The 18,857-nt window shown below is 37.6% G+C and overlaps 1 protein-coding gene across 2 annotated transcripts in view; it reads left to right on the top strand.

Annotated features, from left to right (window-relative positions):
- LOC140605253 (probable maltase-glucoamylase 2) overlaps nucleotides 1-18,857 on the top strand; it is an 87,348-nt gene that overhangs the window by 12,673 nt on the left and 55,818 nt on the right. For both annotated transcript variants that reach the window (XR_012007962.1, XM_072777488.1), the window contains exons 4-14: nucleotides 4,409-4,532; nucleotides 4,627-4,742; nucleotides 5,294-5,448; nucleotides 6,247-6,418; nucleotides 8,834-8,933; nucleotides 9,689-9,801; nucleotides 10,943-11,068; nucleotides 13,301-13,432; nucleotides 13,527-13,625; nucleotides 16,328-16,441; nucleotides 17,363-17,447. Coding sequence is in view for 1 of the 2 variants with exons in the window: in XM_072777488.1 (XP_072633589.1) it covers nucleotides 4,409-4,532; nucleotides 4,627-4,742; nucleotides 5,294-5,448; nucleotides 6,247-6,418; nucleotides 8,834-8,933; nucleotides 9,689-9,801; nucleotides 10,943-11,068; nucleotides 13,301-13,432; nucleotides 13,527-13,625; nucleotides 16,328-16,441; nucleotides 17,363-17,447 (1,336 nt within the window). In the remaining variant the exon portion in view is untranslated. The remainder of the gene's footprint in view (nucleotides 1-4,408; nucleotides 4,533-4,626; nucleotides 4,743-5,293; nucleotides 5,449-6,246; nucleotides 6,419-8,833; nucleotides 8,934-9,688; nucleotides 9,802-10,942; nucleotides 11,069-13,300; nucleotides 13,433-13,526; nucleotides 13,626-16,327; nucleotides 16,442-17,362; nucleotides 17,448-18,857) is intronic.

Here is an 18,857-nt window from a genome sequence, read left to right on the forward strand (position 1 = left end):
TAGCATCTAAAATACTTGTCAGTACTATTCCTTTTCCAAATGAGTAGTGTTGTGACATATTATTTTCTCTATTCTTTTCTTTTTTTTAATCACATTCCTTTAATAAGGAAGATTGAGACTTTATATTTATGTACAGAGTTAAGTGGAAAAAATCTTTCCTTGTTCATAATGCTTTCTCTCTACCTTCAGATCCCCTTCCCAGAATCAAGTCAATAGCTTGGTGTATGTCCTTCTCTTGATTTTTCTATGCTTTTGCAAATATCTATATATTACGCACATATATTAATATATGTTTATTTTATTTTAACAGATTATACTATACGTATTATTTCATAATTTACTTTTTAAATGTAGGGCATTTAAATTTACCACATTATTATATCTTAAAAATAGTTTCCTTCTGGGGATGCTTGGGTGGCTCAGTTGGTTAAGCATTCAACTCTGGATTTTGGATCAGGTCATAATCTCAGGGTCATGATATCAAGCCCTGTGTCAGGCTTCGTGCTAAGTGCAGAGTCCCCTTGAGATTCTCTCTCTCTCTCCCTCTGCCCTTCTCCCTACTCACACATACTCTCTCTATCAAAATAAATTAATTTAAAAATTAAAAAAGTTTGCTTCTGTTGAGATGATCATGTGGTTTTCTTTTGACAATGCAAATTATGTTAAAACATTTCTTAATGGGAACCCTGGGTGGTGCAGCGGTTTAGCACCTGCCTTTGGCCCAGGGCGCGATCCTGGAGACCTGGGATCGAGTCCCACGTCAGGCTCCCAGTGTATGGAGCCTGCTTCTCCCTCTGCCTGTGTCTCTGCCTCTCTCTCTCTCTCTCTCTGTGACTATCATAAATAAATAAAAAAAATTAAAACATTTCTTAATTATGAACCATTTTTATGCCTGATAACCCTTAGTTGGCTATTATGCATTAATTCTTTTAATACACTAAAATACACTAAAACAGTGTTTATAATACACTAAAATAGGTGTTTATAAAAACAACTATGTTTTTTAAGTGAAATTGGCATATATATTTTTATCTTAACTTTTCCTTGTCTAGTTTGCTGCCAGAATTATTATAGTTTAATAAAATGAAACAAGAAACTATCCATCTTTTCCTAAGTTCTGAAAAAAATGTATAATATGAGAATATTCTATTCTCCAGGTCATCTAGGCAAAGTCTTTGTTTTTTGTTTGTTTGTTTGTTTGTTTGTTTGTTTGTTTAGGGAAGGTTCCTTGACTACTTATAATTTCTCATGGCAATTGGTTGTTTCAGGTTTTCTATCTCTTCTTATTTTGATTATTTAATATTTTACCATTTAAAGATTCAAATTATAGTTTCAAATTCATTGGCAAATATTTGTACAAATAGTTTTCTCACAATCTATAGTTATATTAAAAATCCTATACCTCTGGAGCACCTGGCTGGCTCAGTTGGTTGTGCCTCGGACTCTTGATTTTGGCTTAGATCATGATCTCATGACATTCTCTCTCTCTCCCTTACCCTCTGCCTTGCTCATGTGCTCTCTCTCTCTCTCTCAAAAAAATCCTATGTATCTGTTGTCATTCATAATTTTTGTTTCTAATCTTGTTTGTCCTTCTTTATGTCAAAACAGGATTTCATAAGGTATTCATATTTCTTTGATCTTCTCAAAGAGTCTTTGTTAGATGTATTGATCTGCCAAACTAATATCAAAACATATCCTTGCACTGTAGTAATTATCAGTGTGGAATTGTAGCAGGAATTGACACATACATACCTATAAAATAGGAAGTTCCAAAATGCATATTCATAGCCTCATATATGTGCACTTAAATTTAGCTTGTCCTGAGCATGGCATTTCAAATCAGTGGTGGAAACAAGATCTGTTTAATTAATGGTGGTGTCTGTTTCACCTACTACACTTGCTGGCATCACTGTATCATGTGAACTTAGATGAATACCTGAAACAGAGGAGAGGCTCATTTCATGTTTTAAAATGATAACTATAGATACTTGATTCTTTTACATTAATTACTGCTTTTATTCATTAATCTTCCGTGTAGTTTCTCTGGGTTTATTTAGTTTTTTTTTCTAGTTACTTGGGTTGTACATTGAGTTGTTCATCATGTAGAACAATACTTACTCTCTTTAATTCCCACTTCCCTAGCCTGTATCCTCTTTTCACCCCTTCTGGAATCTTCTAGTTGAATATTGCTATCTGACCCCATGGGGCACTTTGCCTACCCTGTCTTTCATACTTTCCGTGTCTTTGTCCTTGTGTTCTGAGGTAATCCTAAATTTGATTTAAAGAAAATTTCTTCTTGTCTTGACATTGTTCTCTTTCCTTTTTGTTACTTGTCCAAATATTAATATCTTAACTTTCAATATTCTTTGTTGCTTTTTTTTTCTAATGGAAGCAACAGCTATGTGCCTCTCTATAAAGATAATAATTGTATTTATTTAAAAGATTCGCAATGTTTTCTTTTCTATTAATTGTTGCCTGCAATTTGTTTCTTCTGTTTATTAAGTTTGGTGCCTATCATAGTGTTGGTTCCTTTCGTGTTTGGTGGTTGTTGACTGTCATCTTTGTATTTAATTATCTATAACTGCCTGTCCTATTTACCTTGGCTTGCTCTAGGTATTTAGGAAGGAAGGAAAGGACTGCTGGAGAGAATGTGGGTACTTGTTTGGGAGTTAGGGACACTGGCTTATTATCTGGTGTATTGCTATGCCTTCTGAATCCTAAAATCTTTCCTAACCCCCTTTACCCTATGAATAAATACTTCAGGATACCCACCAATTAGCCAGAACTTATAGTAGCTGTAAGGAATGTCAGATTAGGCAGCTAAATGTTCATACAGGAGCTTCCCAATTAATGATCCAAAACTATGCCCAGGTTCTCTTCAACATCTTCACGTTGATGTGGTCTCCTCTTGTGTTTTAGGCTATGGATATATTTTCCCCTATACTTGGTAAAGTCTACGTCCCACGTGTCAGTAATTTCATGCCATTTCTGCCATATTGCATTTTAGCTGGATGTTTTTTAAATGGTTTTGTATTTTTTTCTTAATGATATTTCTGTCACTTCATGTAAGTTTAGTTGGATGGACAGGTGGATGCTTATTTCAACAGTTTGATTCAATTTGCCGTCTATCTTATTTCTTTATTATAACAAAACAGTTTTTATACAAGTGAATCTTAAAGTTGTAGAGCCTATAGAAAATACATCTCACCAAATAATAATCATTTTTTTAAAGATTTTATTTATTCATTCATGAGAGACACACAGAGAGAGAGAGAGGCAGAGACACAAGTAGAGGGAGAAGCAGGATCCATGCAGGGAGCCCGACATGGGACTTGATCCTGGGACTCTAGGATCACGCCCTGGGCTGAAGGCAGCGCTAAACTGCTGAGCCACCGGGCTGCCCAATAATAATCATTTTTTAAAATATTGTATTTATTTATTTGACAGAGAAAGAACAAATAGGGGGAGTGGCAGAGGGAGAGGGAGAAGCACATTCCCCACTGAGCGAGGAGCTCTTTGCAGGGCTTGATCCAAGGATGCTGGAATCATGACCTGAGCCGAAGGCAGATGCTTAACCAACTGAGCCACCCAAGTACCCCAAATAATAATAATTTAAAAAATCCGTAATCAAGCCACTCTGAGAAACCAGATATGGTTTATTTTAACCTTGTGGACATTGTGAATTTCTTTATGTCACCTTCTATCCCAGGTCTATCTTAATTTTTTTCCCATTTTCCTTTTCTTTTCTTACATTTTAGAAATGCATTTCTTTGTGCCATATTGTTAGTCATTTCCATGTCCTTTCCTCATAAGAAAGTCTAAACTGGTTGGTCTGACATCCAGCTTACTCCTGGTGTGAATATTGTATCCCCCCAACATGGTTCTCTTACTCAGTGTTCTTGGCAGAATGAACTTGTGGTTTTTATGATTCTATCATGCATTGCTGCATTCTCTACTTGGAATACTGCTCTACTGTTCACTTAGCTAACCTTTTCTGGTGCGCTAGGAGTGGGATTACCTTTCACCTACCTGGAAACCCACCTCACCCTGCTCACAGCCTTCTAGGCCGTATGCCATGGCTGGTGTGTGTGTTCCTTCAGCCCCTGGGCACTCTCTGTCTGGTACTCCTCTCATGCTGAAATTGTCTGCATGTACTACTAGACTGTAATGGAAGTTTCCCAGAGGCAAGAACTGTGTCTTATTTATCTGTGTTATGCATTTCTTGTTAGGTAGGTAATAAATGCATACTGGAGGTTGGATAAGTGTGTAATAAAAGAAGAGGAAATAAATGACTGCATGTAAATATGACCTATCTTAAAGTCTTCTTGGAATAAAATTGGTTATAAATACACAGATAGAACTTTCTTCCTTCATTCCATATAATGCTAACTCTGTGCCATTGTTACAGGATGTCTGCCGCCAGCAACATAGGTGCTGCTGGAAGCCTGTGTCAGATATTAATGTCCCTACGTGCTTCTTCCCCAGAAATTGGGGCTACGAAGTCACTGATAGCCAGAATAATACAAGGACAGGTGAGCACTGCCCTAATGAGGTCCCAGGGAACAACTATTTATGACTCAGATAAGCTAACTGAAAAATAAAGTCTAAAAGCTGCCTCCCCTCCAGCCCTAGAGTTTACAGCCCACTTGAAAAAGTTGTCATTCCCATCTCTGTTTGGATATGATGTCGACGAAGCCTTCTTCACAGCTGAGTATCAGACATCCAATCGTTTCCATTTTAAGGTTGGTTTAGAAGTTATCACTGAGCACATCTCTGAGGAAAGCAGTGACCTCACACTGGGTTCACATCATTCTCCTTTCAGCATGACATAGAGCTGTGTAGGCAGAAGGTACCCCTGTTACCCTCTGCAGGATTCTCCCAATGGGATGCGTGGGTTGTTTTGAATTTTGTGGGGGACTCACGATTGGGTGATTTTTTTCTCACAATTCAAGAAACATGGGATTAGGAATTAGAAGCTATTGGGGCACCTGGGTGGCTCAATCAGTTGAGTATCTGACGCTTGGTTTCAGCTCCAGTCATGATCTCGGGGTCATGGGATGGAGCCTCGTATGGGACTCTGCATTCAGTGTAGAGTCTGCTTGGGATTCTCTCTCTCTCTTTCTGCCTCTGCCCCTCCTCCTGCTTTTGCTCTCTGTCTCTATCAAATAAGATAATGTTTTTAAAAAAGAGTTAGAAGCTATTTTCACTGGGTGCTAAGAGTGAAAATCCTTTGTAGCTTTATAAGGAATCCTTCTCATCACTTTTGTTTTTTCTCTTTTTTTTTTTCTGACAGATCAATGATACCAATAACATACGCTATGAAGTCCAGCATGAAAATATTAACCTGTTTAATAGGACTAATAGAGCCATCAATTTCAACTATTACCTAGAGGTCATTCATAAACCCTTCAGCATCAAAATAATAAGGAGGAGCAACGGAAGAGTCTTGTGAGCTTTTCAATAATCTTTGTATATCGTTGAGTATATAGTCTCAGTATCATTCCATCTGACTTACTAGGGGTGGATGATGAGATAAGTATGACTTGGGAAATTGTTTGAACTTCAGAAAAATGTCAAAGTTTTTACCGTAAATCACTAACACTGCTAATCTGTGGTGATTGCAGAATACAGCATGCTAAAATGTAATGTGCTGGTGTGCTAAGTTAATGCACTTGTAGTTCATGTATGTTATGAAATAAGAAATTGTATTATATTGGATTAGCATTCACTTTGGAACTCAACTTCACTATCATTCCAAATTTTTATTTCCTGAGAAACTTGCCACAAAGAATCTAACAACAGCCTGAGCTTAAACCATACATTATACTAGAGAAAATACAGAGATTAATATTGGTAAAACCTATGTTCAAGTTCTTGCACCAGTAAGTCACCACTGGTCTCACATCAACCTCAGTTCCCAGGTCCATAGAAAGGGAATGAGAATCGCCACTGTTGCTATATGAACTGAGATATATTCATGAAGCATCCAGAATAGTTCCTGGCATGGAGTAGATGCCCGGCAAGTATAAAGTCCCATCTGCTCTTTTCCCCGCAATCATCCAACTTGAGTTTCTGGTATCAAATCTTCTCTAGAATGAAAGAATCAGAGAGACCCTAGAAAGACCTTCAAAGGTAGTATGAAAGTGAATGTTCTCACACTTTGAGAACAAAGAGAACAGGGAGTGTAGCAGACAGTTTCCTGGCAGAGAGCTGTTTGGTGACTCTCACTCTTACCCCATCGTCCAGATTGGACACGAGCATCGGGCCCTTGCAGTTCGCCCAGCAGTACCTGCAGCTGTCCTTCCGACTGCCCAGTGCCACTGTGTATGGGCTGGGAGAGCATGTACATCAGCAGTACCGCCACAACATGACCTGGAAGACCTGGCCCATCTTCACTCGAGACGCTGCCCCCACCGAGGTGAGCTTCCCTTCCTCTAACTTATGGTTCCCAGTGAGGAATCCCTCTCTCCTTTCCAGAAAGTGACCTAGAGTCAAGTAGCCTACGAGTTACATCCATATATTATTTTGCCCAAGTTAGATACGTTTGTGCCAAAGAATACTTCTTCTTGAGGTTTATAAACTCACAATTAGTAATATATCAATTTTGTTTTATTTCATTTTATTATTATTTTTTATTGAGGTATAGCTGACATACAACCTTACATTAGTTTCAAGCGGACAACATAATGATTCGATATTTCTCTATATTAGTAAATGATCACCACAATAAGTCTAGTTAACATTCGTCACCATGTTAAGGTACAGATTTTTTTCCTTGTGATGAGAACTTTTTTTTTAATTCAATTAATTAACATATAACATATTATTAGTTTTAGAGGTAGAGGTCAGTGATTCATCAGTAATAGATCAATCTTTGAAAACATCCCACTTTTAAAGGAAAATATAATTTAATGATTATATGATGGCCTAATATATATTGGAAAATCCTTCTGCAAAATAACTATATTTGCCTTTAATAATTGAGTAGTATCTTGGGGAGAGCTGCAGCAGGAACTATCCTCAGTAGAACTTTGTGAACTAAAAACAAACAAACAAACAAACAAACAAACAAAAAAACCCTCTTTTGGCAGCTTTAATATTTTCCAGGTCTCTGCTAGTTGAAGTATGTTCCAGAGACAGCAGTGTTGGCATCACTTGGGCGGTTGTTAGAAATGCAGAATCGCAGGTCAAAGCCCAGACCTACTGAACATTTTAACAAGATCTGCAAGTGAGCCTCATGCATAGTAAAGTGAGCAAAGAGCTGGTCTAGAGCAGTGCCTCTCAATTTATCTGTAGTGAAGGATCAGTTCCTTGCTTTCTGTTTGTTTGTTTTTTTAATCCTGGAAAAATGAAATAAAATTACTCAAAAACATAAAACATAAACTCAAATTTTAAATTGAACAGATATAAAATTATTCTTTTAAGTTGCTATAAAAGTTTCTAAGCTATTTCTCTTGGGTTTTTTTTGTTTGTTTGTTTGTTTTGTTTTGTTTTGTTTGGTACTTTCTTTGCTGATTTACAGCAAAGGGTATGGGGAGGTCCTGGCCCATGGACAACCCTTTGAATAGCATTGCTTTGTAGAGCAGGTTTTGAAGTCTCCATTGTGCTGGTGATATTTCCCTGATTTGTGCAAGACGTGCAGGTTGAAGTACATCGCAAGGGAGGGATGGGACTGAAGTTTTGCAATTCGTATTCCATGGGAGATGAACAAATCAAGTAGCACATTAACTGCTCCACCCACCAACATCTGATGAGATGAAGGGAGCACACTTACTGAACCAAATGAAGTAAAGCAATAGCCAGAACATTCACTAAAGTGCTTGCTCAAGGCCTCTGACAAACATGGAAGACTAGTATCATCCTAAGCTTGGCTTTCTGTAGCTGAAAAATCCTTGAATTATGTAGTCACAGATTAGATTAGTCTTGCCTGTCTTCCTTCCTTCCTCCCTTCCACCCTCCCTTCTTCCTTTTTACCCTTTCCTCCCCCAACTTTTTCACTCACAGTAATACATATTATCTCTTTTAATATCAGTGCTCATCACAGCCCTGTTATGGGTTCAGTATCTTCTTTAAACTTATTTACTACCTAAATATTATATATTAATTATAGAAAAATTAGAAAATTTTAGGCATCAAGAAGAAATACAAAAATTCTCATAATAACAATCTTCTGCTAACATTTTGTTGTATGTCTTTGCAGATGTTTTCCAAATTTTAAAAATAACTAAGATACAATTTATATACTAAAATTCACCTGTTTTAAGCATACGATTCAGTGATTGTGGAGCACACTACCGACTTGCGCAGTTGTTGTCATAATCCAGTTTTGGAACATTTTTGTCACCCCATTAGGATCCCTCATACATTTTTAGACATAATCTCGATTCCCACCCCAGTGCCCACTTCATCTCCAGGGAATCACTAGTCTACTTTCTGTCGGGATAGATTTGACTTTTCTGGATACTTTATATATGTGTGTATATATATATATATATATATATATATATATATATATATAATCATGCAATATATGGTTTCTTTTGTGTCTGTTTCTTTCACTCAGCATCACAGTTATGAGGTTTATTCGTGTGTAGCATGGATCGGTTTTTCACTTCTTATTGCTAATAGTATTCCACGGCATGAATAGACCATATTTTGTTTATCTGTTTATCACTTGATGTTACCATTTCAGTACCTTTTTGATATAATACTAGATTACATCAAGTGCTGACCAAGCACATGGTGTACATGGGTTTTGGTTTTATTTTGGGGTAAATAAAAGCATTTTTTAAAACATGTACTACTACTATGTGTTATTATTTTTTCTTGACAGGGCATGATTAATCTGTATGGAGCTCATACATTCTTCCTGTGCCTTGAAGACATCAGTGGCTTCTCTTTTGGGGTTTTTCTGTTGAACAGTAATGCCATGGGTAGGAAGCATATTTTTATCTCAGCAGGAATATGTTTTGGGATGTGGCTTTTATAAAAATAACTTTTGTGTTGAGGTCAATGTTTAACAGGAAGTGTATTTAACCTACAAAGCTTCTATATGGGAACCCAAATGTGGGGTAACCTGCTATAAATCTGCTGAAAGCTATTTCCATTGGAAACTTCTTTGGGGACCTCTTTTGATGCACTGTTTTCCATAATATTCTGCAGATAATAAGATGCATTGGCAGATAGGTCCCAAAGATAGCTGTAGATTTCACTATGTAAATCAGATTGTCTGTTTGTAGGCAACAAGGCTGTGTTCTATAGCCTATTTCCCATAGCTCATCCCTTCCCCATTCCAGCATCTTCTCCCTCCAGCTTCTGGACTAACAGCATCCTAATAAGGGTTTGTTTTTATTTTTATTTATACATTATATTTAGAGTCATCTAATAAGGTTTTTAGAACCTTTCCACTACATTAAGTCACTCACAAATTCCAGACATTTGTGTTGTTTCATAGCCATATTGAAATAAAATTGGTTCTGCTTTCTCTTAAAAAAATCAATTCTTCATTAGTGTTTTATTCAACACTATGTTAAATTTCAGCAATCTAAAAAAAAAAAAAGAAATGTGTAATTTTCATCTCCGGCAAAATGAGACGGAGATTGTTTTGAATAGCTCAGGTATTGATATTCTACAGAAAAGTATATTTGCAACCACAAAATTATAAAAACTCTCATTTTAATCCTTTCAGAGGTCACCCTCCAGCCTGCTCCTGCAATCACTTACCGCACAACTGGAGGCATCCTTGACTTTTATGTATTCCTGGGAAATACTCCAGAACAAGTGATTCAGGAATACCTGGAGGTATGTGCTTTGCTTGAAGAGAGTTATAATTAAAATTTAGTGAAAAGAAACTATCTAAAAGGAATTGTATTATTTATTTATTTATGAAGGGTCAGGGCAGAGGGAGAGAGAGAATCTCTATGCAGAGTGTGGAGCCTGATGCAGGGCTCGATCTCATGACCTGAGATCATGACCTGAGCTGAAATTAAGAGTCAGATGCTAAAGCAGCTAAGCCACCCAGGGACCCCTACGCTTTTTAATTTTTTATTCAAAATATAGAACAGGAAAGAACTTTAGATACCAGTTAGCCTGAACTTCCTGTTGTATAGATGAAAAACTTAGATAGAGAAAGATTAATTGACTTGTTCAAGATGACATACAAAAAGGCATGTGAAATATGGTCCTGGATGCCAGTTGATTTATAATCTGATAGGAGAAGTAGGACACTGCCTATAATCATAATAGGAAACACCTTAATAAATGCCATTAGTCAAGTGCAAAGAAACTGTATGGGAATTCAGAGGCATGAGAGAAAGTGCCCCGCTGAGGGAACTGTCACATGGGAGGACAGGAGCTTCTAGGGAATAATGTTTAACAAGGGTTTGTGTGGGATTTTCTCAGAGTGCTGGCATGAACAACACGTAGACTTGGATTTAAACATAGTCCAGTAATTCTTTGCCTACCCCACTTGTAATGAATGCTATTGGTCCTTATTCCTTTTTCATTAGCCCATGCCACTATCTGAAATTCTAATGGGCATTTATGTATTTCCTTTCATCTTTGTGAGAGCGGGAACGATGTTCACTTTATGCTACTATATCCCATGTGCCTACATCAACCCTTACCACATTGTAAACACTCAGAAAATATTTACTGAGTGAATGAATACTTTTTTCCTCCCAGTTTAACACTATTATTCTACCGGTTTTTGCAAATCCCATTATTTTCTGATGTTGAGGTTGCTGGGGATGCATTTAGGTGCATAGGAAACAAAGATGTGAGCTATAGAATTTTGCAAATTACCCAAGATTAGTCTTGCCTCTGACATTTTTAGATCTGGGGACTTTATAGAATGTGAAATGGAAACTGTTTTCTGTGTTAGACATGGTGCTCAAAACAATAGTTTTTAGATGCTCAAACATGTCTGTATGTATTTTTTCAGCTCATTGGACGACCGTTCTTGCCTCCCTACTGGAGTCTTGGTTTCCAGCTCAGTCGCAGGAACTATGGTGGCATCAATGGATTGAAGGAGGTTGTGAACCGAAATCGTCTAGCTCAGATCCCTTATGTAAGTTGGACCTTCTCTCATTGTGCGTAAGGCACCATGTCCTATCTTTTAGTTTTGAAACAAAATCAATTTATTAAGAAGAAATACAGAGAGAGATAAGTGGACAGAGATAAACAAACAGAAATTTGTGTGCTAAATTACCTATGTCATCATAGAAATAGCAGTTTATGGAATCAGATGGATATGGTTTTGAATTTTAGCTTTGCTTCTTCCTAGCTCTATCAGTGTTGGGCTAGTTAAGTAGCATCTCTTAGTCTTAGTTTCTCTCTTTATAAATGAGCATGGAAGACTTCCTTGGATGGACTGGTAGTGAGGAATGCCTTACACTATGCATAGGCAGGCAGCACAGAGGATGAGCTCCATCAAAACTAGCTGTTATTTTATAAAAGAAAGCAGCATCTGGGGTGATATGGTTAACAAGAGCTGATGATTATAAATATTACCTAGAATAAGTTTCTTATAGTGACCTTGCACACTCCTTCCAGATCTAGCAGATTCTAATTTTGAAAGCTGTCTGGTTGCAAAGTTTTTATGATGTTCAATCTCCACTAGTAAATAGATAATTATTAAGCATATACTATTTGATAAATTCATCCAGGAGATTCATAACACCTTTAATGAACTTATCAAAATAGTTTATTTGGGGTGAGATCTTTGGAAATGTGGTTAGCGTGTGAAGGAAGAACATGCAGGTGGGAATGACTTTGGCTTAATCTCGGGAGCTTCCAATCCCCTCTCAGGGCAGCAAGGGGAGTAGGCAGGGAAATGAATTTTTTCCTGTGAGAAAACATGTCTGCTGTTTTGTTTGGTGTTAAGGGGTAATTGATCACGTGTTTCATTTTAATGCTCCCAAGTCTGATACCTGCAAGCACTCAATTCCAGCAAAAATCAGGCCAAATCTCTCCACGTGGTTATTATTTTACAAGGTGCTTTCACAATCATGGGTAACTGTCATTTATTGGTATTTTGCAAATGAGATAATGGAGACACATTGCACAGTTAATAACTTTTCTAAGGTCACTAGCACTAATAAATGGCAAGATTGTGATTCAAAAATATTACATATGGTATTGGTTTCAATGTATCTCTGAACATCTGATGGGAAGGGCTTTTCTGAGGTGCTGCTAATTCAGGAACAAATGAGCTTTTTTCCCCACGATTGGTTCTTTCTGACCATGTGGTAGTGGAGGCACCTGAGTATTGAGCATCTGCCCAGTGTTAGAACAGTTGTGCTGCATTGGCAACAGGCCACCAGCCACATTTTCCTGTAGGCCTGGAAGCTAGAGGCTTCTAAGACACATGAGGAAAGTGTTCCTACGAGAGGAACACTTTCTTAGAAGACCTTCAAATGTCTTTGAAGTTGTGGCGTATTGGAAAGAAAGAGCAGCTGGACTCAAAGGGCCTATCACAAAAGTCCCAGTCTACCTCACTCACCCATGCACATGACTGGGAAATGTCACTCAACCCCTTCACACTGCAGTCTTCTCACTAAGAATAACACCTGCTCTTCACAGATTGGTATACAAACACTAAAATAATGTATGTGTGAGACTTCAGTTAATTAAAGCTCTGCCCCTTTGTTGTTTACCTTTGTTAGTTGTTCTATCAGTTTTATAGGGCAAGAAGACTGTTTTCTCCTCTTATGATACATTCTAGCTTAATTTTTAGGGTCCAAGTTAGCACATTCTTACAACACTACTATTGTTACTCACCCAAAGAGACATGTAAAGAGCACCTATTTCATGTCAAGCAACCGAGCTCTCAACTTGCAGGGATGAACAAGACATCATCCCTACCCTCAAGTTCCTCCCAATACCTATGACTTGCATCTGTCAAGACAAAGAGATAAGAGTGCAACCTTGGAGCACCTGCATCTTTCAGAATGGGCTTATTTATTTCTAGGAGGTAGCCAAGTCCTGGAAGTTCAAGGATCATTAAGAAATATAGCTTCAGAGGCACCTCAGTGGCTCAGTCGGTTAAGCATCTACCTTTGGCTCAGGTCCTGGGATCCATCCCTGTGTTGCGCTCTGTGCTCGGCGGGAAATCTGTTTCTCTCTCTGCCTCTTCCCCTACTCACTCTTTCTTTCTCTCTCTCTCTCAAGTAAATGAATAGACTTAAAAAAAAAAAAGAAATATGGCTTTAGTTTTAGTGAGCAAGAACCAGAGCTATGATACCTTCTGTCAGCACTGTGATTATTTTCTACGTTCTAACTGACTGGCACTATCTTTCAGGATGTCCAGTACTCTGACATAGACTACATGGATGGAAATAAGGATTTCACTATTGATAAAGTGGCTTTCTCTAATCTCTCAAATTTTGTCAACGAGTTACATAACCAAGGAATGAAATATGTAATCATTATGGTATGTTCAAACAAGTCTGTTGCCTCATTTTTTTCCTTTCAAAGTGCAAAAGAAATTAACAAAAATAATATTTGTTATCATCTTTATTTATTAGAATCCTGGCATCTCAAATAACTCTGGCTACCAGCCCTATGTGAATGGAAGTACAAAGAGAGTATGGATCTTGGGGGACAATGGCTTTGTTCTTGGGAAGGTAATTTTGCAAGAATGTCAATAAATTATAGTAATTTGGGGAAGCTTGTAGTTTTGTTATAAAAGGGAATAGAAGGCAAGTTGTTGTATTATCGCTGTTTCCATGCCTTTAGAGGCTCCCTTCATTATTATTTTTAAACCAGTAGATGTAATAGTAAAATAATTAAAATTCTGAGGGGTTTTTAAAAATTGAAATATATTTGACATATCACATTGTATAAATTTAAGGTGTACAACATGTTGATTTGATACATTTGTGTATTGCAATATGATTGTCATTGTGGCAAGAGCGCTTTGACCATGTCACATAATTATCATTTCTTTTTTGTGGTGGGAAGGATTAATATCTGGGTTCTAAAAAACTATCCCCTGACCGTCTCCTATATTATAGATACTTGAGAAGCAATGTATTATTAGAAGAAAGTTCATTTATTCTTAAGGTCTTTCTGCCTCCAACTTCTTTCTCTTTCCTAACACAATGCATTCAGCTACAATAATGCAGCAAGATGCTCACAGTCTAATGTGAAAAATGTCTTGGCTAATGTATTGTTATTTTATATGATACATAAGTATCATATCTATAAAGATAGAGCCAAGCTTTTATTCAGACATTGGAGTGGGCTGATTAGAAGCCTAATTTTAGGGTGCCCTGGGTGACTCAGTGGTTGAGTGTCTGCCTTAGGTTCAGGTCGTGCCCCATGGGGTTCTGGGATCAAGTCCCACATCGGGTTTTCCTCGAGGAGCCTGTTTCTCCCTCTGCCTGTGTCTCTGCTTCTCTTTCTGTGTCTCTCATGAATAAATAAATAAAATCTTAAAAAAAATAAAAAAGAAGAAGCCTATCTTCAGAATGTTTTATATCAAATCATTGAGGCAGCTTTTTTTCCATTTACTTATAGGGTCAGCATTAGCTGATGGATTATATGAGATTTACTAAAACTAATGTTTAATCTGAAAAGTTTATGTAGCTGTAAGTTGTGTTGCTCCTTGGCAGTTTACTTTCCCAAACTGTCTTTTCAGGGTTATCAATGCCCCTTAATCTAACTGCTCACTTAATTCCTATCATTGACTTTGTTTACAATACTTAATTCTATTTACTTTCTTTTTCATTGAGCTTAACCTTTTATGAAACAGTAGTTTCCTTCCTTCCCTAAACCAGTGCTTTGCTTTTATTTTGTTTGAAGTGAATTTCTAAAATATCAGACCAATATTCATATATAAGTACAAAATCAGAGACCATGGTCACATAAACATGGTTTTGATTATCTGAAAAGCAGAGTATCCAGACCTGTGGGTCATTTCAGTAGTACTCATATTTGAATGGCATACAATTAATAATTTGTATATAATTACAATAATTTAATTAGTTACCTCCACTAATCAATAAATAAATTATTTGATCTGAGATGTTCACAGAGGTCATTGTCATGGGGGTGGGTGGCTGGAGGATTATTATAAAGATATTTTGGGGGGGTGCCTGGGTAGCCTAGTGGGTTAAGCATCTGATTCTTAATTTAGGCTCAGGTCATGATCTCAGGGTCATGAGGACAAGCCCATATTGGGCTCTGGGCTGAGGGTGAAATCTACTTAAGATTCTCTCTCTCTCTCTCTCTCTCTGCCCCTCCTACCCCCTCCATGCACATTCTCCCTCTCTCTAAAATAAATAAATAAAATAAAAATAAAGATATTTGGTTAGAATGAGGTTTGCTGGATCTGCTCTAGATAGAGTGGTGCTGTAGGTGACTTCTTTACCACACTGCCTATTTCCTGAAGACCAAAATTACCTCTAGCTATTACTTGATGCCCTGTCACCTAAAACAAGAGACCAGGATTTTAATCCAGTTAAACTGAGAATTTTAAGCTCACATCTTAGGTTTTAAGATGTCTCTGAATTTTTCTTGTATTTGTATTTACATTATATATAATGTATTTACATTATATATTTATAATATATAATACTAATATATATTACATATTAATAATATGCTATATAGAACACACAATATATATATTCATATGTATTAATTATATTGCCTGAGCATAAGGTCCTTAATGTGACAACTTATACATTTGTTGGGAAAATAAATCAGAATGTAAGCACAAAAGCATATATTCTATCAATTCAGAGTTTTCAATAATGTAGCTATAAGTTCTACCTTTGTGCTATTTCTGGAAAATGTTAAAAGCTACATTGATAAGACTAGGTGAGGAAGAAAAGAGAGGATAAGAAATATCAGAACCAAGTAAGAAGCACAAAATCCATTTTGTCATTCAAAACGGATTGTTTCTCTACCAAAGGCAACATATCGTTTATAAACATCATTATTCAAAGCAGGTTTATATGACCTTTAATTAACACTTTAAATGAATCCAGTCATTCTTTCCTAAAATATTATCTAGTTAGATGAATGGAGGTTTCATAGACTGCTCTCCCAGGTGGTCTGACGTCATGAAATTTTATTTTTGTGTTTTCATAGAAAAAAGACATCTATGGCCTGTTGTGTTTTTAATTGGCTGTTTTTTCTTTTCTTTTCTTTTTCTTCTTTTGGTTCTATGCTTATCGTTTACTATTTAGTTTGGGGGGAAATTTTGATTCTGAAATGATAAGATGCCTGGAGCTCCTGGTGGAAGAAGCAGTAGCAGTAATGAATGTGTCTGTGGCCCTGTGGCTCACCCACTGCCCCTGCCTTCTTCTCTGTTCTCTAGGGGTACCCAGGATGGACAGTGTTTCCTGATTATAGTAATCCGACTTGCGTTGAGTGGTGGAGAGAGCAGTTCAGTGCATTTAATAAAATTCTCCAGTTTGATGGAGTGTGGATTGTAAGTTGTTATTCTAGGATCAAACTTCTTTTGGAAATGGATATTCTAAGATATAATAAGAAGGAGCTTTGACCCTGATCTGTAATAAAATCGTTTTCTTGATATAGTGGTATTTAAAATCCTTTTTTACTTAATGCTGAGCTTATATGCAGTAAAAAAGACCCCTGAAAACCCTAGATTTTTAATTCTGGCTCTGCCACCAGCTGATTATTTCTTTTTGTGATCATTTCTTTTTAGTTCCCAGGGCTTCAGCTTCTTCCTCCCTTAACTGTCTTTCACCTTAAAAATCAGTATTACTGTTTTATGAGAGGCTATCATTGCTCCCAACATTATTTATTGCATTGATTCATTAAAATTTAAAGTTAATCAGAGCATGATTTAATGAACACTTTTTTTTTTTAGGTAGGGATAGCAGGTGGAGATATTTCTTTGAAATTTGGAAAATTATCTCTGTTAGCAAGATTAGGCATCACCAATTTTTAATCCACTTGTAAGAGACAGATTTGGTCTCAGTTACATCTTCTTGTCCTTCACTGAGTGGAATAAAAGATGGGAGGAAACTATAAAACAGAAATACTCCTCTGTCTTAGGTTCTTTCGAACAGCACTGAATCAGTAACAGCAACAATAAAATTCACATTATGCATAAGGTAAGAATCAGCCTTTGAGATGGTATCGCTTAATCAGCTCATTGAAATCAGTCTATAAAAAATAAAGTGTGCCTGACAGCATTTTGAGTTGGAGGACAGGCAAAAGATGAAACAGAGGTCAAGAAAACTTAGGAAGACTACTCAAGATGCCAAAGTCAGTAAGAGGCCCCAGGTGTGGAGGGGGCTTTCTAGGTCAGGAAGCCTCCTCCTCCCCGGACAACCAACCCTACATCGGTAACACTTCCCGGTGTGTGTCTTGTGTGTCTTTAAAGGAAATGGATGAAGTCTCCAGCTTTCTCCAAGATTCCGATCGCAAGTGTGAGCGGAACAGCTTGAACTTTCCTCCTTTCGTTCCCCGTAAGTTGTGAGAAGATGTGCTTGAGCAAGCTCAGCAGCACTCTGCGTGCCCGAGCACAGTCTCAGCTCCCAGGGCAAGGGGCCTGTGGACACCTGTCCCCTCTACTGCTGGAGGCCTTGCTGCACCCCTGGGCTCTGGCCACCTGCTGGCTGCGCTCCTCCCCACCGGCCTCCGCTGTCTCCCATCCTCTTCATGGTCTCCAAACCCCTAGGCAAACGATTCTGTTTTCAACTTTTGGAGAATACCAGAATACTTTAAGGTGCAAACTACCTCAAGATGCCAAAGTCAGTAAGAGGCCCCAGGTGTGAAGGGGGTTTTCTAGTTCAGAAACTTATCTATTCCACTAAAGTAAATCTGTAATTTTGTTTATTATTTTTTTTAGCTCATTAACCACAATTTAAAGCACCAATGGTTCCTTTTATCTTTGAGTCTCATTCTTAGATTTTCCAGTCCTGATTTCCAAAGTGTATATATGTGTAAAACAGTATCGAATGGATTATGCTGTGGAAATAAATGGACCCCAGCATCTCAGTGGATTAACATAATAAAAGTTTATTTTTTGCTCCTGTAATACTCCAGGGTGAGATGTGTGCTCTCATGCAAGCAGTGGTTCAGGGATCTACTTACTTCCATTGCTTGGTTCTCCCATCCCAGGGTCATTTGTTTCCAGCTTCCGGGCTGAAGGAGAGAGACGGTAGAAGGAGTTTTATTGGCAGGCCTAGAAGTGGGGTGTATTCAGTTTGCTCACATTTCTTTCCCCAGAATCCAATCACATATTCTCAGTTTAACCTTGAGCGAAAATGTGAAATATAATCTTTACACTCCCAGGAAGAGAACACAGGCTTGGTGAGCATCTGGCCAGTCTCTGCCAGTTGATTCTGGTTTGTCCACTTCACTTGCACCCTGGACCATGGTTGTTGACCTGTTTCGATAGCCCCTTTTGGTCACCGAAGGAGTGGATAACTTTTTTTTAGGAGGAATCCTAGCTTCAGACAACTTAACTTCTTGCAAAATCTGTTTGCTTGTCTGTTTATTCCTTAATCTTCTCTCCTCAGGCTATGTTCCCCCCTCCCATTTTTTTTTTCCATAGCGGATCAGTTTATCAAGTTTCCCTTTTAATCTCTTAAACTTCTTCTTAGCCAAAACTAAGTTTTTGTTTTTCTATAGAAAATTGCAATCTCATCTCCTTCTGTCTGCTTCTGGCAAGCACCTCACTCCCTAGCTCCCAGCATTTTGTCGACCTACCTATGACTAGACACTACCTCATTCATAGCTGCTCTGCTTCTCACCTTTTCAAGATTGGACAGTACACAGTAGCACAATGATGACGTACATAAATTAACTTTGACCCTGGGACAAGTTTAGTGTCTTTTCTTGCCACTGAAGTGGATGTGAGTCTCACTCATTCC

This window comes from Canis lupus, chromosome 15, assembly GCF_048164855.1.
Source record: "Canis lupus baileyi chromosome 15, mCanLup2.hap1, whole genome shotgun sequence".
In the NCBI taxonomy this organism is placed as follows: domain Eukaryota; kingdom Metazoa; phylum Chordata; class Mammalia; order Carnivora; family Canidae; genus Canis; species Canis lupus.